The 24,941-nt window shown below is 39.6% G+C and overlaps 2 protein-coding genes across 3 annotated transcripts in view; one reads left to right on the forward strand and one right to left on the reverse strand.

The window, feature by feature from the left end:
- Nucleotides 1-18,794, reverse strand: part of LOC131777811 (uncharacterized) — a 30,016-nt gene extending 11,222 nt beyond the window's left edge. The window contains exons 1-19 of one of the 2 annotated variants that reach the window (XM_059094153.2): nucleotides 18,592-18,794; nucleotides 18,142-18,277; nucleotides 17,435-17,551; nucleotides 16,540-16,662; nucleotides 16,341-16,450; nucleotides 15,298-15,433; nucleotides 14,182-14,452; nucleotides 13,208-13,390; nucleotides 12,646-12,849; nucleotides 11,948-12,126; nucleotides 10,410-11,375; nucleotides 7,815-9,082; nucleotides 7,054-7,336; nucleotides 6,562-6,758; nucleotides 4,548-6,162; nucleotides 4,013-4,186; nucleotides 3,279-3,588; nucleotides 2,121-3,149; nucleotides 196-1,457 (exon numbers count right to left, since the gene is read on the reverse strand). In XM_059094153.2, the coding sequence (XP_058950136.2) occupies nucleotides 196-1,457; nucleotides 2,121-3,149; nucleotides 3,279-3,588; nucleotides 4,013-4,186; nucleotides 4,548-6,162; nucleotides 6,562-6,758; nucleotides 7,054-7,336; nucleotides 7,815-9,082; nucleotides 10,410-11,375; nucleotides 11,948-12,126; nucleotides 12,646-12,849; nucleotides 13,208-13,390; nucleotides 14,182-14,452; nucleotides 15,298-15,433; nucleotides 16,341-16,450; nucleotides 16,540-16,662; nucleotides 17,435-17,551; nucleotides 18,142-18,277; nucleotides 18,592-18,672 (8,644 nt within the window). In that variant the 5' untranslated portion in view covers nucleotides 18,673-18,794. Of the gene's footprint in view, nucleotides 1-195; nucleotides 1,458-2,120; nucleotides 3,150-3,278; nucleotides 3,589-4,012; nucleotides 4,187-4,547; nucleotides 6,163-6,561; nucleotides 6,759-7,053; nucleotides 7,337-7,814; nucleotides 9,083-10,409; nucleotides 11,376-11,947; nucleotides 12,127-12,645; nucleotides 12,850-13,207; nucleotides 13,391-14,181; nucleotides 14,453-15,297; nucleotides 15,434-16,340; nucleotides 16,454-16,539; nucleotides 16,663-17,434; nucleotides 17,552-18,141; nucleotides 18,278-18,591 lie in introns of both variants that reach the window. The other variant, XM_059094152.2, reaches the window with a different exon arrangement.
- Nucleotides 18,795-19,197: 403 nt separating this feature from the next.
- LOC131777821 (leptin receptor gene-related protein) lies at nucleotides 19,198-24,152 on the forward strand. Its single transcript, XM_059094171.2, has 7 exons — nucleotides 19,198-19,229; nucleotides 19,412-19,486; nucleotides 19,686-19,708; nucleotides 20,665-20,743; nucleotides 22,642-22,697; nucleotides 22,858-22,889; nucleotides 23,512-24,152. Exons 1-7 carry the CDS (start codon nucleotides 19,213-19,215, stop codon nucleotides 23,617-23,619), a joined length of 390 nt encoding a protein of 129 aa, XP_058950154.1. The 5' UTR covers nucleotides 19,198-19,212; the 3' UTR covers nucleotides 23,620-24,152.
- Nucleotides 24,153-24,941: the final 789 nt, after the last annotated feature.

Consider the following 24,941-nt stretch of genomic DNA (forward strand, 5'->3'; position numbering starts at 1 on the left):
CAGCGCAGTCAAAAGATTTTATAGCTCTTCTAACACTTAACGATTGTAAAAGGATCTCACTTGTTCACAATTATCAGGTGTTTTCGCGCTTGACTTATTCTTCTACGTCGAAACACTCGCACCAACGGACTGCATACGAAGCTAGTTTTTGAAAAGTGTGTGTAAATAAAAAACTACAAATCATTTGCACCTTACCTTTTTCCGATGGAAGCTCAACCTGCTGATCAACAATTTCCTCTCCCTTTCCTTCTTTTTCCGAGTCTATTTCGTTTGCAGACGTCATAGGGGTACTCTGAACTTCTAACCACTGATCATGATCTATATCAGCTACACTAAGGAACTGCCTCCCCCTGGACACCCCAGTAAGCTTTGAAACAGCAGGGGCAACATCACCAGGCTCCCTTCCCTTATCGATTCCTCGTTTAGAGAAAGGTTTGTCAAAGACTGTTTCGTCATCATCAACTGGGTGGAGATCTCGAGACCTATCTATCACGTCAACACCCACTTGGTTTTCTTGATAAGGTTTGGGCATTTGAAGGTTCAAAAAGATGTCTGGCGGCAAGTTTGGTGCATGGGATGTCACGTGATCCGAATCGACACCCCCTTTATCCGTTTGAATACCGGACGTTACCAGGTCTCTCCTTGGTAACAGCTGCGCGGAAGCTTGCTCTGTTTGCGAGCTGGAACTAACTTTCAAAATATTAGTTGCACCACGATCGAGCATGCCCGGATGAAGAAAACCCATGGGATCATCCTGGGGAGATCTCCTCACTTCGTCAACTTGAATTCCAATGGTTCTCTGCGGTTGTCGACGTTCGTAGGCCTTCGTTCCTTGTCGTTCATCACCAGTCTCCTGCCGTGCAGTTTCAAAAAGAGACTTCCAACTAGGACTTCCACTGCGATAAGCAGACATTTGCTGATCAACTTCGTGAAGCTTCCTTCCAATTCTTTCTTTCATATGCCGCATAGACGGGGGGCCTGGTATCTCCTCCCCGAATTCTTCAGGCTTGGATTCCTTCTCCCCTCTTTCTTTACCCTTTTTTACGCTCCTGTTTCCTTGGTCCCCGTGCTCCCGGAAAGAAAAAGGTTCTGGACTTTTCTCAACCCGGAAATACTTTTCTTCTTCGGAAACATCCCAAGCCTGATCAGAAATCTCGGATAATTCCAACTCGCTCTCACTCAAGCTAACCTGTTTTTTAGAATCCTTCCTCGGAATGGGTTTCTGCACTGATTGCTCTTTAGCTGATTTTGGTTTCTTAGAAGCTGGTTCTTTCGCCGGTTTTTGCCTCTTAGGAGGTTCTTTATCGACTCTTCTTGCTCTTTTAACGGGTTGCACTGTTATAACCTTTCCCTGGATGGATTTGTTGCGAGAAAGTTTTCCTCCTGGCCTGCCTTTAAAAACGGGAGATGAAGAACGTGGTCTAGTCTGCTTTTCCAAAGCCTGCCTTCTTCTTTGTCTAAAAAGGAAAACGAAAGACGAACTCTAATTCTCCGGTTGCAACTAAACCGGAAAAAATATTGAAAAAGTTGATCGTTACCCTTATCCACTCCCTACTTGTCGAATAAGTTGAAGTAAGAGTTCACTCGCATTTGCGACTTAGTTATCGAAAAAATACGCATGCACGTAACTCTCGTTAAATATGCATGTTCCCTGCTTAGCTTTTAATTGTTAGTTGCCTGGGGGAGGTAATAGCGAAACAAACTACCGCATAATTTGAGTCGCTCGAAAACTACAATCTTAACTTACCCTACCCACCCCACCCCCCTCCTCCCTTCTTCCCTCCTGATCTTTACTTGCAACATTTCCTACTAGGAGACGACCCATCAGTAGAAGGGGATGGGGGGGGGGGGAGGAGGGGGGCAACACAAGTGAAGGAGAACCTCGCTAACGTTACGTGAACAATTTTGAAAACGATCACAGCCCTTTTAATGCTCATTATGTGAAGAGCAAAAAACATTCAAACATTCGATCCAAGGAATAAAGGAAATCATCAAGAGCCAAAAAAAGTAATTATGTTGATTAAACACCAAACTCTGAGGGATGATCAACATAGGTATGCAAGGTCACCAGTGAGAAAAATCAACTCTTTAAGATATTGCGATTAAAAGGGAAGCCTAACCTTGAAACTGTATTTCTCCTGTTTTCTTGTTCAATAATCTTCTGAGGTTGCCTCAGTCTATTTTCCTCATTGGGTTTGATGTTCTCCTTTTCTTGCCAGTGACGCGTGCGTTTGCTGAATGGTGCAAGTTTCTCCCTCAGATCCTTCTCAAATGCCAATATTTTCTCTAAAGGAATAAGCTTCGGTGTTTCTGCTTTCCTTGGAGCTTCTAAAAGCGGCCATGCTTCACGAAGTGTAGGCGGATTTTCCAAAAGTTTCAATTTTCTTAGGTCAACTCCATTTGAAGATGCTTGATTTTCAGGCATACGTAGTAAGGCCCAGTTGTTGGGTGCAGTGCCATGTCCTTTTAGTTCAGCGGTACTCTTCCAAAGTTCTTTCTTGGGTTGAAATTCCAAGAGTTTGATTTTGCTCAAATCTGGGATACCAGATTCAGTTGTTGACGGTTTTGATTCGGGTAACTGCAACAAAGAGTGGTCCGTACCTCGCTTTGGAATTTCAAGAAGCCTCATCTTGCTCAGGTCAAGTTTGCAAGATGCGTCAGAAAATGGAAAACGAAGCAAAGGTAAAGAAGCTCTAATTTGATCTTGATACTGTGATGTTGGTGGTTGCGGATTGCCTGTAGGGTAGTAAAGTTGATTCTGCAGTATAGAGGCTTGCTGCTGTTGTAACAAAGGGAATAAAGGCAAGGGATTTTCCGGTTTTGGTTCCACTCCTGATTCAGTTTGAACCGAGGCGGTTTTTGCCACAATCTGCACATCAACACGATTGTCAATACTTTGATCAGATTCGCGATGCATGTGACCTTGCCCAGCTGAAATCCCAGAATGCACTGGCATTTGAGAGCCCGATGACGTCATTCCCTTATGATCCGTTTGCGACGCCGTTTCCACACGGGTTGTTTGTCCATTGTTGCCAGAGGGGGTTGGTATGTTTAATTCTGAGCTTTGAACGTTCCCCAGCATTGTTGGTATACGAAGAACAGGCATACCAGCCTGCACAGTGTCACCAGCATCACTAGCAACGCCAGGCCTACAAAAAATTTGAAGTAGAATCAATATTGGTCAGATACTGGTTTAGGTTCGCATCTGACTGGTTGAGAAGGTGGCCAAAATTTTATTAGTCGACCACGTTACGCTATCGAGTAACCAGTCATCTCACCTCACAACAAGAACCAGTTCCATTTGACTTTGAGACACTGGTACCGTCATTGCCGAGGACTGACTCTTCTCATTTGAATCTACTGTGATTCTTGGCTGCACTTCCTTAGTGACCACGCCATCCAATTCCTGAGTGACCACGCCATCAAATTCCTTTGTGACCACGCCATCGATAGCTTGCGGCTCTTTCTGCTCTCGTGAAGATTTCTTTTTTCTTTTTCCTTGACGTGACGGAGCTGTTCTAATCATGGGATGGGTGGGGATTGATTTTTCTTCAGCTGCTAAAGATGGTCGGTGTATTTGTGCTATGTCTGTTCGAAGAATCAAGGTAGGAACATACAGTAATCATAAACCGAATCGAAAAAATGAACCTTTAAAAATTCAGAGAAACTACACAAGACACGCACCGAAGAGTGCACAACCAAGCTGAGACTGTTAACAGAATTACTTCTGACTGCTTAAGGTCACTCAGAGAGCATAACTGTTTAGTCATGACAAAATTCCTTGTTATAACACACATGCAAACGTCCGTGAGTTAAGAGAGAAACTCGCTAAGATCGTTAAGGAAATAGAAGTTTGGTAATACAGAAAAAGATTTAAAACGCGATAATAATCCAAGAAGGAACAAGAATGTCAAAGGAAGAAGAAGACTGACACGGATTGCAGGAGATCACCTTTAAGACTTTTTGCTAAATAAAAAAAAATGCACTTTAAACGGTAAATAGAATGCTGTACCATCGCGCTCTGGTATTTTCCAACCAACCAAATCTTCCTCTCGTCTTTTGTTTCCAGGCTGATCGCTTTCATTCGTCATTTTTTCCTGTTTGTGTTCCTTTCTTTTACTTTTCCGTGAACGTTTAGACTTAGCAGGAGTAGAAGTTACGACTTGTTTGACAGAAGAAGTTAACTCTAGAAAGCAATTTGAATTAGTAACGTCTCCACTTGAGTAAAGTGGCGCCTTAAGCCGGAGCGTATCCCTATTTCCGTAACATGAAGCGACTAAGAGTATCACTACTGCCCCCCCTCCCTCCCCCCATACTCTCCCTAGATAGGATCGTCAGCTTTCACCGACAGTTTGCCTCTACCCATTTATAATCTTAGGTGGAGAGAGTGGCATTTTTAAGAGCAAGGTGTTTTACCCACAATGACACGGCCACATCTCGAGCCCAGGCCTTTTGACCCGGAGTCTAGTGCGTTAACCGTTGAGCCACCGCTGCTCCGCTAAATGATACCACGTGGTAGTTAAAATGGGATTATTTACTATTCATACCTGGATCAGAGTGATAAGTCGTCGGGCTACCAGGGAAGTCACTTTTCCCGTTGACTCGCAGCGAGTGTCGCTTTTTATACGCGCCACTCAAATCCTTTTCTTCGTCCGTTGTGGGACTATGTATAATAATATTCGGGATGTTTGGTTCACTGTTCGATTTGGGAATGCGATCAAGGTTTCTAATGCGTTGAAAATCCTTTCGAGGTGGCCTTGAGAGTTCTATCCCTTCTTTCTGGGCTTGTGCTGGGAATTCCCTACTTGACACTGTTTTTTCTCTCCGCGTAGAAGTCTTCAAATCACTTTGAGATCGTTTTAGCATATCCGGCGTTGACTGATAACCGTAATCGCCTTGTAACCCTCTTCCTTCACCAGCAATACTATTTCGTTTCGCTGAATTGTTTTCAGATCTTTGGAGATTGGAGTCACTTAGAACTTTCCGTAAGGGTCTTGGTGGCGTGGCTGCGTCTGTTGAAACAGGCGAGCGCTCTCTAACGTCACGTATTGGTTGTTTCTGCGGAGAAATCTTTGGTCTTTTGACCTTGATATCAACTATGACCTCTGTATCCAACATCCATGGCCAATAAACATTTTGCAAACACCATAAACTATTCACCAGAAGTGGAAGCGAGACATTAACCCGCATCACTGGAAGCGACTCGGTGCCACCAGGAGCGCTGCGATTGAAGTTACTCGAAGGTAAAGATGAACCTTCCATGGTCCAGCGACTGAGCCAGGTCAGACTAGGAAGAAGCTCAAGTAGCTGACTCCCGAGGGTCCGAATCCCAGGGAGGAAGCCCAAGCTAGCTACATCATTTAAGCTACTGCTGCGTTTTATCTCCGTTTCAGACCCCATAGTTGAGGCTGTGGTCACTGGTTTGGGTCTGGAGGAACGCACATCTGTAAAGCTTTGGCTTCTGAAAAGACTAGAGGGGCCCTTGATGGGTCTGGCTGGGGTATCATTGTGTGTCTTCTGTTGCAGCATCGAAAGTGACTTAGTGTCTGAAACTAAAAGCTGTTTGTTGTAGGAGGACAGCAGTGGCACGGGATATGTTGCCTTACTATGATAAGTCATCACAGTTTTGGACACAGTTATCATGAAAAAAGTATCCAGAAACTGAAAATAAGATGGCTGCGTCTCAAACAAGGCCGTTCCAACTGCCAAACCTCCACCATCATGCATTATGGCTTCTACTTCATCATCGGCTGATTTGTTCCCGGAAGCCTCCTTAATGTCGAAAAACTGATCGCAAACCTTGCCGAAAAGTTTTTCTCTTTCATCCATTTCTTCTTCCCAATCCATGCACTTCTTACGATAAAAAACTGACAGGGGTTCGTCTTGGCGGTCTGTGTCGTTGTCTTCTCCCACAGTGACTCCTCTAAACTGGGCCATGAGACGCTTCAGTTTTGCTCTTCCACTCGCTGTCTGGACCACGTCTGGGTTGTTGAAGAACTGAGCTGTAAGTTCTGCTGTTGCTGTACTAGGAGGCAGCTCCGACAACAAGGTCAGCAAAGTGTCGATGATCTTGTCTGTGGCTCCAAGTAAAGAGCTGAAGGGAGCTAATCTCGTGGTCCACAGCAGGGTCTCCCAACAAATTGAATGGATTGTTGTGGCCTCCTTAAGAAAGACATTGATAGTAAAAAGTAGTATAAATTTCAAACAAAAAATCAAACAAGGTCAAATATGTCGAGTACTTTAAAGATAGATAAAAACTACACTCTGTTAACAAACGAACTCTCCGACGGAAACTTTGCACATGAAAATAGGAGACGTTCTGCTATGTGCCCACACATCTCTCTGCTGAAAAATGTCAAGTGTGCGCAGGAGAGGGAGTGAAAAAACAAACTCCTCTCTTGCCCCCGAGTTACCATCGCGTTTCGCACCCGTTTTTCCTAATCGCCTCGTGCAGCTGGTATAAGGTTTGCGTTAAGCTGGAGTTCATTTGTCGCAGTTTCCTTCAGATAACGAACACATAAGTCTCCACTTCAACTGATTAGCCGGCATGAACATGCTCACCTCCTCACTACCTGTAGACTGGCTCCTTAGCTCTCTGAATTTCCTGGATGATTTGCTCATCTTATCCCGTGCGTGTAATAGCCACATAATCGCACAGAAATCACGAAAACTGCACAGCGCACCTCCAATCGAAGATGGCGGTCTATGATAAGTTATCCTTTGTTTTTCACTGGAGGCTGCCTCAGGCTTTCTTTTCCCTAAAAGAGAACATATTGTTGTTGTTGGTTTTTTTTAATTTTTTTATTTTTAAGAAAATCCTCCAAAACCCAGACAAACTGTTAGTAACTTAAGAAAAACCTCATTCGCCGGAGACTCTTTCTGTGAAAAGCCATTTTATTCACAGATAAATTTATCCATACGATAAAAATTTATCCGTTTTTAAACCACCGGGGACTGTAGAGTAGATTCCCTTTACTTGGGTGGGGAAGACTGTCTAATATAACCCTGATAGCCTTTTGCGGATCTCTTCAATACATTATGAACTTTTTTCACCTTTTTTCTTCGGAGACACATGACTGGATTTGTCTGCTTCAATGTCACGGAAACTAAATCCACGATCAGCATATCCAGCCAATGAAGAAGGCACTGGAAAGTCTGCATCAGTTCTTATCACATTGTACCAGTTCTCTGACGTGCTGACAAGCTGTTCTGTGTACCACCTCACGCATGGAACCAAACAGTTAGAAGCTTTGAGCAGAAGAAAGATCTTCTGTACAATGTTGGCCACTTCAGAGCGGAGCCTCTCTTCTTTTTCTGCTAGAGGTGACAAAGTTTCCTGACAGAAATATAGTAACAGTTAAAACAACGAAACTTTATTAACTACAAGAGAACCATGGTAGGCCTGCCTAGAAGGCAGTGTTCTCCCTTATTTTAAGCATAACAGGTAAAATAAATTTTCAAACCGGTAGAGCAATCCTTTTACATGTTGAATTTTCAAGAATTCCAAGCAATTTAAACGGTAATAAGAGGTACTACAGGCGGTAAATGTTACCGGTTACTGCCTGAAAAGGAGAACACTGAGAAGGTGAACAAGGAAAAAATAATCAAAAGAAACAAATCGCAGATCATTTTTTCCAATCTGTGGTAACCTCGCTTCTAGTAATTTCGACCTATGCAAAGCTTAAGAATTGCGCATTTCACTTCATGAATTCTGTAGTGGTATCTGTCTCACCGATAAAAATCTCCCTCCCATTCGATGAAATCCAACAAAATTGAGCGGAAATGATTCAAAATCACACATTTTCATCTATTACCTTCTTGGCATTCATCGGTTGTGGACAGAAAGATGGTGGAAAGGGCAGATAGAATTCCTCAGGTACAATCCACTCAAACATTGACGTCATATTCTTCAACTGGCTCACCAAACCAGTGAAAATTAACGGCACTAAGTCGAGATTCGCCACCAGTCCCGCCTCAAAAACCCGAGAAACTTCTTTCACAAGTTTGTCATCCGCCTCTGTTCCGACATCCACCACAACGTGCTTAATTGACCTTTGACCCTTCGAAGAATGAAGAGCTGGCTTTTCTTCGGCCAAGCTATCTGCTCGCTCTTCAGCGGCTGAAATAGTTTGCTTGAACGAAGGACTCAGTCTTGAAAATGCAATGGCGTGAGTAGTGATCTCTTTCGGTGGTTGAGGGAACATACGTTGACTTTGTTGATGTGTCTCACTTTCGGATAATCTAGAAGTCACGACTTGGTTTGCGAAAGACAACAACAACGCGTTTTTCCAGTCACCCAAATTCTTAGCTAACCAGGCTGCTTCCAATATAAGCCCTGATACAAGCAACAGTTCTACGGTGCTGTTGGCACTCCAAAGCTCATAAACACCCTGGTCTCGCACAGCTTGCGCTACTTTGGCCCTATCAAGCCCAATACGTTCCGTTACTTGAGAACGGTCTTCAGAATCTTCATTCGTGTTTTTATCGAAAGAAAGTTCATGGAATGGTGGAAGCTCAGTCGGTTGGTAGGGAGGATAAACATAGAGAGAAAGATTTGAAAAATAAGCCGACATGAACCTTGCAAGCGTTTGCACCACTTTGATACCTCTCTTATCCGCGACTCGTGCAACAGGATAGTTTTGAAGTAGAACCTCCATGAGTTGATTTGAATTTGGATGATGGCTACTCCTTTGAAACGAGCTTGGCGCGCTGGGAAGCAGAGAAAAGTGTGCACTGTTTTGAAATTCATCGCACGAAAGCGACGGTTCGAGTAATGAGTAGGCAAGATCAAGAGCAGACCTAAGATCGTACTGCTGAAGCTGAATATAGAGAATCGACAAAAGAGTCTTGGAGTCCTGTTCAGTCACATTGCCACTTGGGCTTCCTGTGGTATACAGCCGTGCGGGGGAATTAAGACTTTCAGTGCTTTCTCTATAGGGTGACTCATACTTACGGGACTTTTCGGGATTATACTCTTGGCTTGTCCCTCCCTGTACGCTTGACCGCCGCCTTGAAAACAAAGAATCCTGAAGCCCCTCTTGCGATATGTTTTGAAAGCTGCCATCTAAATAAGCGCTGACATCTGAAAAATACGAAGCAAAAGGTCACTCCTTTGAGAAAGAAACAGAGGAAAGATTACGGAATATTTTACCTATTAACTGTTCATCTCAGAGGAAATTAAGTATTCGAATTTTGGGGTACAGATTGTACGTAAAACCTTCAAAAATAATAGAACTGTCTACAATGATAACACCCCCCTCCCCACCCCAAGTTTATAATGATCCTGTTCACGACGTTCGAAGCAAGAACATATTAACTAACTGACATTCAACAAGTGATTAATAAATGGTAACAAATAATCAGTAATATAATAACAATATAAAGGGGCTAGCTCGAAAGCCATAGTTCCCCTATTCTATGGAATTCGACAATGATTAACTAGTAAGCTTCTTTTAATTTCGCCTGTTAATTATAAACAATTTTCTTATTTTATTGCGATTCCATTTTTTGTGAGACTTTTGTTACATATAACAAGGCATTCCGCGTTTTAGGATATTCCGCCTATCCCTGTCTTAGGATATTCCACCATTCCACCGTTCCTCCATTGCATTATTCCTTTGAATAACTCAACGTGTCTTATTTCGCAGCTTGCTCGCATCGCAAAGTTAGTGTCTCTTTCGGGCAAAAGTGGCTGATTCAAACGAAAATATGCTGTTTCCTCAAAGAAAAAAATTTCCTTTAGGTGTCATGATACGCCGATCAGATCTATTAAGATATTTCTGCATGAAAAATTGTTTTTAATCGCAATCCTGAAATGATTGTGAGATATTTATCGTCTTCTTGTATCTTCTGTAATAAGAACTAAAAACATCATGCACTGGTGGCTATAAGCCTGAAATCACTTCAGGAGAGAACTCAAATGTGTATCGGGCGCGAATGTCAAACTAATTAGACAATAGGAAAAAATATGAGAACAGCAAGAGGCAGCGGAAAACATAGGGTTAAAACTGGATCAAGATCAGAATTCTATTGTTACCATCACTTACTTATTCATTTGCTCACTCACTCAGGCTTATTTCGACGACAAATGTGGCTTCGCCTCCTTTCTTACAAGAAAATGTTGAGTTGCCTTACTGGAGAGCACCGGAAGTAACAACGGTAGAGCCGCCATATTGTTATGTTTTTTTTTTTTCTATGCTTTCCTTTTTTTTAAGGATATAATTATATCTATGGACCAGCTGGAAGATTAGGCTTAGCCCGTTAGGTTAGCCTGCCGCGTGTGAGATTCCCGGATGTGTTCGCTTAATAGAAAAATCGCAGCTATAGAGCCGGAGAGAATAAAGATTTCATATGTATATATAACCAACAAAAACACAAACAAACAACAATAAAAACAACTAAACTCTGACCTTCGACATTCTCTGGCTTTGTGGTATAATCACTTGGGATTCTGACATCCAACAGTTGAAGTTTTTCCTGAATCTTACATAGCAGCTCGACCATTTGTGTTTCAATGCTTCCTCTGGTTTCTCCTTCTTGCGCCGAGAACAACGAAGTCCGGCGCTTCTGCATCTTCTTGCACACGTCGGAGGTGAATTTATACAGCAAAAGCCACGACCCAGTGAGATGCGTCTGACACACAGTTCGCTGATGCGCGTCTAAATTTGAAATGCTGCCATCATTTCCCGTCAAAGCAGCAGTTCCTTGTGATTCAGCTGCTTTATTGACATCATCCTGTATCCTCTTCAAATCAGCTCCGAGATTAACCTGACTTTCCTGAGCAGATCGATTGAAATCCGATACTTTTTCACTGCTTGACGAGTACGATAGATTAAGCAAACGCTCGGCTAACCTCAACACTCTCATGGAATTGCTAACTCTGTAAACAACGCTCGAGTCTCTTAAGAGTAGAATTTCTTTCACGATGCCATGAGTGAGATGGAAGGCCCACGAGAATACGTTTCTGTGTGTGGCATCCCACTGGAAAACTTCCAACGCTGTCCGAAAATACAGCAACGCCTTTGAAAGCTGGGAGTCTAAAACTGGGCTGGGACTTCGCCGTTTTGATAAATCACCAGGAGAAGATGAAAGCGCCCTAGCCGAACGAAGCGATTGTGGAATGCGGTCCGAATTTCGAAGAAGAAATTGAAAGAATTTTATCACAACGTTGACTGTGAGGTCCATTGCAGGACCAACGTCTTGTTTCCAATTCATCCCACAAGCGGACCCCAGAGCAAGAGCAATGATGGAGAGGCTCTGGGCACGAGAGATAGCGTCTAGGCTTCCAGGTGTGTATTCTGGAAGGGAGCTGTCGAGTTCTGGGTCATGGAGTCCAAAGAAACTCATACCTTGATCTCCAGTTGCAAGGCCATAACCTTAACAACCAAAACAAACATACAGAGCAATTTTCAATGTGTGCCGAAAGTAATTCCTCAATGCAATGGTTTTGTTCTTCTTCTGTTGTTTAGTTAAAAACAGTTTAAAATTTTTTATTCACTTGTTGACTCTTAATAGTGGCTAGCATCGAACTTCTACAAAATCGCCCCTGAATCAAACATTAAGGTCACGAGAAGGAGGGAAAAGATTACTGGCTAAAGAAGCTCTTAATTATTAAAAAAAATCTTGTCAGTACCTTAGGAAATGTAGAGAAAAAAGTAGATGGGGTTTGCATACTGATGTTTGGGTGTAAAGGGCTCACAGAAGTTTGTGAAACTAATGTTTTTCGGCTTCAAATTCAACTCAATAAAAACGCTAGTTAGTGATATTCAAATCTGAAAATTCAGTTTCTCAGTGTTCTGGTTTTTAAACAAGTCAACCTTGTTTATCTAAAAAGGTTTTGCTGCTATGAATAAGTCATAAGTCTCTCTTTACATGTCTTCATGGAAAGGGTATTGATCACAATATTCAAAACACGCCCTCCAATTTACACTCGCAGTCAGGTACTGACCTGGGACAACAGAAGATGACCCAGACGAATTATTTTCACTTGGAGCATCTGATAAAAGCTCTGTAGAAGCCATTCCACGGGTTGCGTTCACTTCTGATTGCAGAATGCTGATTCTACTCACAGATGACACGCGGGACAAAGTGCCCGGTTGAAGCTCTACATCAAGGTCTGGAACTAGTCTGAGACGTGAGAGAGATGAAGAAAGTTGGCAAATTTTAACCTCAGGGTAATTTAGTATTATTAACTGAGTTGATAACGTAAATTGGCCACGGCAGAGTTTCAAAGCTGGCGTTCCGTGCGTTAGCCCTTCGTCAAAGCGAAAGACGTGAAAGACTTCAGCCATTCGCTCTGACGAAGGGCTAGCACTCGAGACGTCAGCTTTGAAACTCTTTTCGGTGGCCAATCTGCGCTTTAAACTCAGTTGATAATACTAAATTACCCAGTTATACTCTCCCAACGACGCAGCACCGCAGTTTCTTTACAAACTTACCCTTTATACTTACGCCCTTTATAAAATTTAATTTTAAACTTAGTTATCGAATAATAATAATACTAATAAGATGAAAAACACTGAAGAAAATAAAATGAGAACAGGTTTAAACCCCGTCAAAGTCTGAATATTTTCAGGCTCTTTCCTGCAATTTATTTCATCGCTGTTATTATGCGAAGATCCTTACGTAATTTGCACTTGTACACACCTTGTGATGTCTCTCATGAAGCTTGTCATAATGCCATGGTAACTGGCGAGAGACGGCAGCTGCATCACTGTTACCAGGTAACCATCGGAGCTCAAAACAACAGGCAGGTGAGGATGGACAGACACAGAGAACCTCTGGGAGAGAGGATCCTTTTCTGAAGTACAGGACTCTGAGGAGTCTGAATGAAAACCATTTGCGGACTTCCTGCATAAGGAAAAATTTGTCTCTGGGAGGTGAGCTGCATAAATGTAGTTTTATGGTTGTACAACTAACTAATACAGAAATCAGATAATTTTCAAGTGACTGTCGAAATAATTCCAAATTGCAATGACTTTTCATCCGCTTGCTCTAGGAGTGGCCCACACAATCAGGCCAGTCTCTCGATCAATCAAATTCTAAAATTAAGCGAATGACGTTAAGCCCTTGTTTTCCGTGCATGAAGGCACTTAACTTGTTTCCTCTTTTGGATTGGTATCAATGCCAATTTAGGAGGAAAAAAGGATGATGAATTTAAGAAGACTTAATAACTACTCCAAATAGACAAACACAGAGGTGCACTTACTGAAATGTTATCTTGGGGTGGAGAGGAAGAAACAGAGAAGGACCTGTATGCAAAGAACAACCTTCTGTACAAATCTCTAGAGGTTCTCCAAGCTTACTTAAAACAGCTACAGAGCCACGGCGCGTGATACAGAGCACCAGAAGGCTATCTCTGGTCCAAGCCATGTCTGCAATCCACCAAGATCTGAAAATTGAAATGTAGGGTTATTTTCCATTGCTGACCATTCAATTATACCCTCCACTCAATAAAAGGGGTAAGTTTCTTATAGAAGAAACTGTAGTGCTGACTGTCAGTGGGAGAGTAAAACAGGGTAATTTAGTATTATCAACTGAGTTGATAACGTAAATTGGCCAATTTATGTTATATATTAAGCTCAGTTATGCACGCATTCTGATTAGTTCTCACTTATGATCTATTGGAGGACAGATGTATAGATGACATCATCATTAAAACTTTTTTTTAATTCTTTATCATATAAAACAAATAGATTCCAAGTTGCCATGCGTCTGTTCAGTAATAGATCACAGAGGATGTCAAAATGTGGTAAGAACATCAGTGAGACACTCGGCTGCGCCTCGTGTGCTACTTTTTTGTTCTTACCACATTTTGACGTCCTCTGTGATCTATTACTGAACAGATGCACGGCAACTTGGAATCTATTTGTTAATTATCAACTAAGTTAACAATATTAAATTACCCTCCACTCAAAAGATTCATTCAAGGTAACATTAAACTATGGAAATTAAAAAAATGAAAGAAATGTTTTGTCAGGTTGGGCTGCTGTAAAGGTTAGTTTGTGGTAGTTTAAGCCCCTACAGAGATCTCTCACCCTAAAATCACACAATGCAACCATAACACATGCTCACTACCCATATTTATGTGAAACCTACTTTAAACATAGTCTAATTGTGGTATTTGTTTGATAGGCAATACTTTTTTCCTAATACAAATTGAAATCCAATTTCAAAACTTACTTCCCAACAGGTGAATGGCCATTAACATTCTTTTTGGCTCCACAGTCCTTCAAGTCAGCAATCACAGCCACGGCAGTCTGTGACAATGAGTAAAACATGACTCTGTTGTGTGCAGCAAACTTCTGATTCATGGCCAACACCATGACTTGGCCATCTGGAGATATTCTGGCTATGTAGGCCTTTCTGCTCTTTATGACTCTTTCAGCAGGTGTCAGATTGCACAAGGAGTGTTTGAAGGTTTGCCATGTGGCAGAGAAGGGGGGATCTTGACCTGCAAGAGTTATTATCACCTACTAAATTTTAAGAAATAAATGAAATAAAAAATAATTTGGTGTGCCAATAATAATGAGTAATAAAAAGATCCTCTCAGGTGAATTGTGGAAAGAATAAAGAACCCTGATGAATTTCTCTCCCTCCCAATACAAGGCTTCATAACTCAGTTGGTAATAGAGCCTAACTAGTGTCAGGCTGGGTTGTCCTCAGAAAATTTAATAGAGTTGTATCATCTGAATAGAGTAGGTGCTAAATTTAATTGTGCTTGCATGGCAAAGCAACAAGCCCTTCTAGGGGGCCTATGGGCATGTTCCCCTGCATTTCCTGCATCCTGAGACATATTTGAGTAACTCATTTAAGCCAGACATTGATTAATGATGTTAGAATCACTTCCAAAATGATTTATTTGCATCTTTGATCATAATTCACAAAGCAGCCAGTGCAACTGGTCTGACAACCTACAGACTTCTCATGACAACCTTGATCAGGGAGGCACAGGTTCCAATCCCCCCAAAGCCTGAATTTTGTGGCCCTTTTTTTGGCAAATTCATTGATTAAAGTCCACCTGTGAGGACGGTGACTTATTCACCAGAGAGCAATTTATCTGTTGAATAGCATCATCCACTCTTTATATAACTGTGCTCAGGTGGCTGTGTTACATTCTAAGAAAATATACTTAACCCATGCATAACTTCTCCCCCTTCAGGAATCTAAATATCTTTGTGTATAATTGGACCACATTTACTTTTTAAAAAATAGCACCGTACCCAGAAAGAGAACTGATGCTCTTACTCACTTACAGCTAATAAGAGAAATTTGGATAATCTCTGATCAACGACATACCTTCTTCAATCTGAGGGTTGGAGACTCCCTCCTGAAAGGTGTAGCCTTTTCCTTGCCATAGCAGGTGAAGTGTTGTGACATGGATTCTGTCACCCAAGTTGAAAACCCAGGATAATGAAAAGGATGTACCACAAACCTAAAACAGAATCAAAGAAAAACAATTAAACTGCATGCACTTACCTCAGGTGTGTCCATGTAAGAGAAGGTAAACATGGTTATGCAAACTGAAGTGTGTTCCAGTGAGAGTACATGATGGTTCAACATGATGGAGATTTTTTTAATGTTTGTATAGTTTCAATAGAAAGTTTTTATAAAGCATTTAATATCATTAAGAGAAATAACCTTATGATATTAAGCTGGGAGAAATCTTCAAAATTATGCAAACTCTCATTTGCATCTTGGATTTGCATAACCTTCTGGAATTCTCCAAATTCCTTTCATGTTTGGCTGAGAGGCTAGTACTTTAACACATTAAAAAAAGTTTTTTAATACTAAAATCTTATGCATCCTTCCCAACACAGGGTAAAAATCACTTAGGACAATAAGGACGAGAGATCATCAAGTTAGAGTGTTGGCTTTTAATGATATGAACATGTATTATGCATCAGCATAGCCTGTACATGTAGGCTTAAATGTAATACAGATGGTTTAATTGGAAGGTCTTTGATTTAAAATCTTTACTGAACTCAAGAAGACTGATTTTTTCCTTTGGCCTTATGTTAAACCCCTCTGCAATATATAGCATACAGGTTTACCAAAAAACATGAGGGAAGTTTGAAAATTTATGTTCTGTGTTCACTCCATCAGTGGTTTCCACTGTTAAACCAATTAAAAGTTGAATTAAAGCTTATCATGAAAATAATGTTGCATGCAAACATCTAGTACTTGAGTACTGTAGAATATTTCTACCATACATATTATATATAAACAGCCTTTCACATTTTCAGATCTGTGTGGTTTTCTGCCATTGAGTTATCTACCAATATATCAAACATAATTCCAGTAAGATTTCCTTAACAGTCTTAAATGTGACTGATACTTACTGGATCAACAAAGAAGACTCCATCAATTGCTGTTTCTTTGTCCTTTTCATGAGGAAGAACATAACCTCCACACTGAATCTGATGCCATGTGCCTCGCAAGATGTCTCCAACTGCTGGTTGCATGTAAGGATAATTAAGATAAAATCAAACTCATGTATGGTAACATTAAATGAACATTCATATTAATTCATGTACCTACCACCAGTACTGTTCACAAGATCATTGTTGTTCTGTGTTTCCCAAAGAAAAATGTGACGAAATCCAGACAGAACAACAACTTTTTTGCCACAGTCTGAAATGTACAGCCGAGGGCTGGTTTGTCCTGAAACACAACAATGAGTGATAATAATGCACAAGATTTTGAACAATGGTTATGAACATTGCAATCAAGATCTCTGGTCAAACATTGCCAGGGAGAAAATTAGAGAGTACTTATTAATTACAATGACTTTTTGAGATAACCACACAAGAAATACACAAAGAAAAAAAGACATGAATCCAATAATATATGCCAATTCTCTTAATAAAGAACTAATCTCTTTGTTACCCATAAAATTCCCTCAATCTTCGAGACTTAAAAAACATCTGCATTAAAATTTCTTTACAATATATCAATTACCCTGTAACTTCCCTGAGTGACCAAGACAAAATTTCTCTTTACAATATCATTCAATTAAATATCAAGCAGACAAGTAATGAGTATTAAGAAAAATATCAGTCAGGGAATTATTGTGTGTAACTGATCCATGACAAAATTCTCCAAAGTAACATCATAGAATTGTAGACATACAGTAAGAAGAATTTCTAAAGAGAACTACAGAAAGTGAAAGGGTTGAAGAAGGGAAATTATTTGAGTAGATTTTGTCATCATCAAAAATATTTAGGTTGTCTGTTCAAGAATAGGCATATTATTGTTGTGTGCATTTGTATACAGTCTACAGTCTAAAAGCAAATCTAAAGGGAGTGGCAGAAGAGGGTTAACAAAGATTAAGATGATCTTGATCAGGTTGATAATTGACAGATATAACACTTCAGGAAGACATATTTTGATAGAAAGTGAAAAGACAAATAAGTGGGTATTTCTCTCCACTCACTTGTTCCAGGCTGCACATTTCTTATCTTGTCCAACACAGCTGTCAACTTGACTGTTCCTGATTTTTTGTTCCAGATAAAGACTTTTCCTGAATTTAATGCTCCAGCCACGAAAAAACCTGCAAAACAACAAATCAAGACAACACGAAATATAATGTTGGTCAAAGCGCCCATCTTTTTTATAAACTTTGAACAGTAGTTGTATCACAATACGTGTAGTGCAATAGTTTTTATTGACTCTCCTCCTAGGAGGGTATTCTAAGTTAATTCACAACACTTTTTATGGGACTTTAGCTAAGAGTACATTGAGCACTTTACGTGCATAATCTTTTTATGAAATAATTTTTTTGCAAGTGCCCCTAATTTTAGAATGAAGGCCACACTACAACACTGGGAGCTTTGTTCTCTACTCTTTGCAAAAACTTGCATGGGTTCTTTAGAGTCCCCTGGTAACCAGCACAGTGAAGATACATGAAGGAGACAGGGCCAATTAATTAAACTTACTGAACTTATCCAAGAAGAATTGAAAATCTAACCATTTTCAGATGTCAAAGCAAAGGCAGCACATTCTCCTCTGTTCTGTAAGACCCTGACTTTTGTTGCGGTCTGGGGCAAGAGGAATCTGAAAAATTACATCTAGTTTACACCTGATCCCCATCATAACTTTGTTCTTCTTGACTGTCTGGGATGATCTATTTAAATTTCTTACCATTAGCTGAGATTCCGAAGCCTTGCACATCATCCAGATAATTTTGTATTGCAGGAATTTTTTTCCTTGTTTTTCCTGAAGGCAAATACAGTTGACTGAGGCGGCGTGAGTCAAACAGGTACAGATCTCCAACATCCTGCAACAGACAGCAAAAAAATTATCAGACTAGTTGCAGTTATATATCCAGACACAAAAGAGCAATGTTAATGGCTACTTTTGTTATTGTCTTCTCTTAAGTTTACAATGTGATTCGATCAATATCAATTTCGTAATACTGAATTCTGCCCTGGCCGGTAAAAAATATATATTTATGAAAGGCATGGTTTTAGATTTAAACCAATCATTAAGAAGGTTTAATTTTTCTCTTAAAGTTTTCTATGGTATGGAAAATTCCAACAGGAGTACAGCACAGTAGAACAGCGTCTGGATTATTTTCCATTCCAAACTCACCTTGCCAAGCCAAGACAAAGTCGGCCACGGTTTCTTTCTTTTGATCGTAGTCGAAGAAAGGACGTCGAGTTTCAGTAACATAATATGTGAAATCTATGGAGCATATTTTTTTTTTCGTGAACTATCCTTGCATTCAGCTAGGAGAGTTTTAACTGCTTGAACAACATTGAGCATTTTGTACACAAACATTTATGTTGTCCGCCATTTTTGTTAACTGACCACATTAGTTACCAGCCTTCTTTCGTCCGCTCTTGTTTGATCAAATATTTGCAAAACCGAATGTTTGTGGGATACTGAGGAATTTACTCGGGGAAAATAGGTTATATTCAGAAAAACAAACCAGTGGAACAACGACGGTTGCAATTAAAGAAAATTCTGAGGAAAAATTCTATAAATAGAGACTACGAACGAGGAGAAGAATTTAAGCAGTGAGCTATTTTCGGAAATACATGAAAACTGGTAACTAAAAACATGGCGGGCGGCATCGCAGGTAATATGTTGTGAGATATTTCTGTGATTTCTTTTATTATTTGTGATGTTTATGGGCATGTTAGAAAGACCCTGCTTCATCTGTAAATATCTTAAATTTCCTTTCTTTCGTTTCATGTCTTCCTCTTCCACATGAATGACAATTTAGCGTAAGTATGACATTTTGTTGAGATTGAGCTGCTTTCGATCGTGGCAGATTTATAATCTTTGTTGTATTTCCTGTTGATTTAAAACATTCATTGAAATTAAGAGCCGTAATTTGTCGTTGTTTCCTTTTGATTTCAAAATCTCAGTGAAATTCAGAACCGAAATCTTTTCTCTTACATGGTAGGATCATCGCTCTTTCTTTTTCCGCGGCAATTGGTGTACTACTCGTCGTTCTTGGGTGTGCTTTGGAAGAATACGGGTGAGTAAAGAGGTGTTGAAAGTTTCTAGAACATTACTTGTAAATTAAAAATATACAGTTTTGCTATTTAATCGAACCCTTTTCATTGACTTGGGTCAAAGTGTTTGAATTACGCATCCTCCTTACAAATTGTCTTCCTCTCCTTGTAAGGATTGCTAGATATCGTTAACTACTATTTGTTTGTCCTTCATCATTGCAGGGTATGGTGGCCTTTGTTTGTATGTAAGTAAACTCTTGAAATTATAAAGTAGAGCACTGTAGTTAAACTAGGGTGAAGGGACACACAATATCAGAACAGTACTAGTATCTGAACAGCTGCACATCAATTCTACCCTATTACCCAAGAGCAGTCAACTGATAGCATTTTGCAAAAATGAAAGAGAGGAAAATAATTAGACATGGTTTGATGCTACTCTGATTTAAAGATTTGCCAAACCTAAGGATCCTGTCACATAAGAACAATGAACCAATGCTATTTATTCTATTCCGCGCAATGACTGTGATCATAAGTATATTGGACAGACCAAGCATCAGTTTGGTACACATTTGAAAGAGCATCAAAAAGTGGTCTTCTTTGCAAAAAAGAAAATTCAGCTTTGTTGGAGCACACATGCCCACCCAAACATACAATTGGGTGGGATGATTCTAAAATTATCACCACTAATTGACATTACCACCAATGCCTTTGTTTGGAAGCCAGGCATATCAACTTCACCCATGCTCCTTTTAATCATGATGATGGTGGCTTACTTCCAGACACCTATTTACACCTCGTCAGAGAAAAGGGCAGCTTATTAGTGAGTGTATAAAAGGACCTCTTGTTACAGCATTTAGATCACCCTTGATGAAGGTACTAGACAGTAGTGTCAAAATATTGGGTCTATGAATTGTAACTTCCTGGTTACATTCATTAAATTTTAAACCAGAATAGCATCAAACTATGTCTGATTGTTCACCTGGTTGCCATGTGAACTTTAAAATAGGGAAACAAATATTCAAATTAACAGGAAGTGCTTGAAAATCCCAACTGGCAGGAGGCAGACCAAGGACTTAAACCCAGGACTACCAGATCACAATTACAGCACCCTAACCACCCTAACTGAAATTTCTTTTTAATTAAAGATGGGACAGTTAATTTTATTTTATTCATAATGAGATTACTGCTGTTCTCCTTGCAGTGTTTTTTTATGCCCTAGCCCCAATACCAACTGTCATTGCCAAAAGATTTTGTGAAGATTTTTCGTCCAATGCTGCCAGGTAAGTAACTACACTATGAGAGCAAATAAACATATGGCGAAAGAAACACGACTGCTTATGAACCAAAAAATAGATACATTTTAAATGAATAGATAAATAAGGAGACATCATTTCAGCAGCAGAATGGATGACTGCATTTTACAGCCAATTAAATTTGTCATCTTTTTTGCAGTTAATTGGAGATAGTATTCAATACTCAGATTGAATTTGTTTGTCTTGCGATATGAAACCCACAGATAGGAACCTTTGTTAGTATTTTTTCAAATTAGCCTCCATGATTTCTTGATATGAATAATGTTTACTTTGAAATTAGGCTACTTCTGTTCTTAATCAGGTTCTTAATTCTTGTTTACAAAAAAAAACAAAAAACAAAAAACAAACAACAAGTGTATTCTTGGATGTGGGTGTAATACAGTGCTGTATGCCAGCCCTATAGTGCCTTGCTTGGTTAAGTTATTCACACAGTTAGGTACGTTGTGTGGCTACGGAGCTATTATCAGTACAATGTTATGGTCTTTTAACTCAGCCAGTATTCTGGGTAGTTTTTGTTACAGTTTTTGTATCGCATATGATTTACTGTTTTGTATTTAAAAAAATGCTATTTTCTAAAAAAAATGAGAACCAAGCTGTGTTGAGATTGTACCCTACAATGGTTCTTATGTGAAGGATGCTTAACTGGGAAATTTTAGCCTGACAGGTTCTCAAATTTTAGGTCTTTAAAAGCAGGTTCTTACTGTGTTTGGAAATTATTTCAATATTTCACAGTTAAATTTTGTCATATCATTCAAGCTCTGTGATAGGAAAGATGGCTTAAGTTTCTACTCACAACAATGGGTCAAGACAAGCGTAACCAAATAAAACACATGCAACTTGCACAGTCAAAATAGTGCAAGTCAAAATAGTACAAGAACAGACACAAACAACAACACTACATAAGTACTTTTGGGAACTAATGCCCCAGAAAACTTGCATAAACCAACTACTGAACCATCAGATTGATGAAAAGGTGTTTTACAAGAAGAAGGGGTTAATTTCTTGTGCCTTGAGAAGCAGAACACTGTCAAGCTCAAGAGGGTTGGGTGCATTTGAGGATAGAAATGAATTAAGGGTGATCAGTAACAAAAAACCTGGTTATCTGCAGAAACCGTGTAACTAGACCCACAACAGTACCAAGACTTGAATATGAAATCCTTCTTCACAATAATGAACACTACTTAAGTAATAGTGAAAATAAAGCCTGAAAAAATTCAGGCCTTTGTGGGATTTGAACCCATGACCTTTGTGACACAGGTGCAGTGCTCTACCAACAGAGCTAACAAGCAATCAGGAGCTAGTCATCATGTTAATTCATAAGAAAACCTGTGAAATGATGAATCAATGACTGTAAATATGTGAAAATCATATATGAACTGCAGATTAAGAAATGAATATGAGGCAATCTTTGTAGTAATAAAGTTCAATGCTACTTACTGTAGGAAGTGTTTCACAGGTTTTGTGCAAACCAGCATTACGTCATGACCAGCTTCCAGTTGGCTTGTCAGCTCAGTTTTTAGAGCACTGCATGGGTATTGCAGATGGTATGGGTTCAAATCCTGTACAGGCCTGAATTTTTTCAGGCCTTATTTTTCACTACTGCGTAAATAGTGTTCATTGCTGTGAAGATTGCTTTCATATTCACTTCTTTATCCGCAGTTCACATATATGATCTTCACACATTCACAGTCATTGAAGTACCAAGACAACCTCTTATTTGCATAGATCAGCTCATTTGGGCATGTCCTCCTATCAATCTGTTCTTGGCTCTTGTAGGGGACCCTCACAGAAAAGAGTCAGAGAATGGTTGTAGTTGTTTGAGAAAATTCCTACTGCATATCAACTGTCTTTTTATATTATTTCAGTGTTGTTAAAGAAATTGCAATGTTTTTCACTGCTGGAATTGTTGTCTCAGGGTTTGGTGAGTTCATTTTGTTGCTATAATTGTAAGTAATTTGTAAAAACCTCACTAAGTGGGACATACTTTAGACTTGAAAATAAAAAACATCTACATGTATTCAGTTCCATTTAGTTATTCAAGTAAAAAGGCTTATGAAAATTTTCTTTTGATATCTCTTCAGGTCTTCCAATAGTTCTTGCACATACTGAAATTGTGAGTAGAATTTTATAATACTGTATTCTAATTACAGTTGAACAGCTGTATTGCTCTTAGGCTGGGTAATGTCTGCAGTTAGTAGATTCAGCAACTGATTTCTTCATTTAATTTGATTTTCAATGGTCTTTCTTGGTTTGATTCAAGTCATTGCCAAAGTAATTGAAAATACTGAAATTCACAACCTTAAGTTTGATTCTTCCAGACTGCTTTACCAACAGTCAGATCCCTAAAGCTCACTCACCTTTGGTTTACTGTGTTGTCTAAGCCCTTATGAAGTTTCAAAATAATGTGCTATTACTTTTGGGTAGCCTATTCCCCTTGCCAAAGCAGGAGAGACATGGAGTATTTCTACTCCCCCTGGATGGGATTTTAGTTCATCACAACCCCCCTTGCTAAGTTTAGCCTTGGCCCCCCCTCCCCTCCCACCCCATTTCTTTTTAGATCCACTATAGTGTCCCAATACCCAATTAATTTACCTTTTGCAGAGAGTTGAGGGTTTTAGAAATACCTTTATTTTTCCCAAAAACTAAACAAAGTTACACTGATCAGGGTTCTGCAGGACCCTTTCAATTCAAAGTTCTGGTTTTTTTGCTTATTAGAGTTTCTCTTCCATGTCTAGATAAAATGGGGAGCTATGGCATTGGTGTCATCTGGAAACGTCTTCATCTTTGTAACAATTCTGATTTATTTTATTGTTTTCTCTGGTGAAGATGACTGGGGCTTTTGAAGAGACACCAGTTGTACACTTCTCATTTTTTTTTTTAGTGTATAAAGTATTGCAATTATCATTTTGTACAGAATGATTGAGGTTTGTGAACAATTTAACTTTTTGTGATAACATCAGAACCATATGCTGAGATGTTTCAGGCCCTCAAAAGGGAACTTCCAAATTAGAATTGGATGTACAGTTTTTGTTAAAATTGACAGAAGCAAGTGGGCTTCTGATGAGAGAATTAGAAGATTATTTAGTGTAACCTGGTTCTTTAAAGGGAGGAAAAGGGAAGACTTTAAGTTTATGTGACACCCACAAAATAAGCGATGGAGTCCCTGACAAAAAATTAATCATATTGCCCTCCCAGTTTTCTCATTAGGTCATGGGAGTGAAATTTCTGGGCACGTATGCTATATATAATAAGTGATAGGTTTCCTTTGAAGTGGAAAAAGTGCTCAAATTATGCTAAATTTTAAAAGCTTACTTTAAGGGATTAACTGTAATGATTGTATAATACAGTACCATTAAATGAAAGTTTTCAGGACAAATCTGTTTCAATTTGTTTTTAATGCCAATTTCAACCCTACAAAATACTATTTGCACTTATTATGAACCTTATATGCAATCAAATACAATTAAGCAGAGTTAACAACATCAGCATTCCATAGTAGTCAAGGGTTTTTTGCATATACGTGTGTTGGAATTCCATGTACTCTGCATTTGAGGCGTTCTTGCTTGTGCTTTGAGCATGAACTTTAATCATTGTTTGGAGTGGCAGCTCATTGTACAGGCAATTTTCCCCACCCCTTCCCTCCCTCTTTCTACTTTTTATTCAGTGTGACAGGTGCCTGTTTCCCTTTTCTGCATGGGGTTTCATGACTGGGTTGCCAGGATTTGCCAGATATGGGAGCAGTCTCCATCTAGGAGCTGGCTGCCAATGGGGGAAGCTCTTGGATATCTCAGGCACCCAGCCTCCACCAAGCAATGCAGTTGTTAAATGGCTGTTTCCACGCATATTCCTAAACTGAACTCCCAAATGTGAATGACAACTAACTTCTCTCTGTAATGCATTTGCCATGCACCCAGAGGAGTAGCTGTTTTAGCTTTTCCTTTCTTCTTCATTACCTCTTACATTTCTCTTCATCACCTCTCAAATCATTATTTCAGGTTGGCTGTTTACCTGTTCTTAGATGGATTGATGAGTGATTTTTGTTTTTATTCCCACTTTCAATATATATATATATACCGGTATATCTATCAATTTATTTTGAATAATTATTTAATTCACTCATTTATATATTGATAAATGTGTATCCACTGACATTTTTTACAATTTA

Source organism: Pocillopora verrucosa, chromosome 12, assembly GCF_036669915.1.
Source record: "Pocillopora verrucosa isolate sample1 chromosome 12, ASM3666991v2, whole genome shotgun sequence".
Classification (NCBI taxonomy): domain Eukaryota; kingdom Metazoa; phylum Cnidaria; class Anthozoa; order Scleractinia; family Pocilloporidae; genus Pocillopora; species Pocillopora verrucosa.

What these genes read in the sequence shown, in the direction of transcription:
- LOC131777821 (XM_059094171.2), top strand. An exon ending in TGTGCTTTGGAAGAATACGG is followed by an intron (nt 19,487 to 19,685) that starts GTGAGTAAAGAG and finishes TCATCATTGCAG; the next exon opens with GGTATGGTGGCCTTTGTTTG. An exon ending in TTCTTGCACATACTGAAATT is followed by an intron (nt 22,890 to 23,511) that starts GTGAGTAGAATT and finishes TTCCATGTCTAG; the next exon opens with ATAAAATGGGGAGCTATGGC.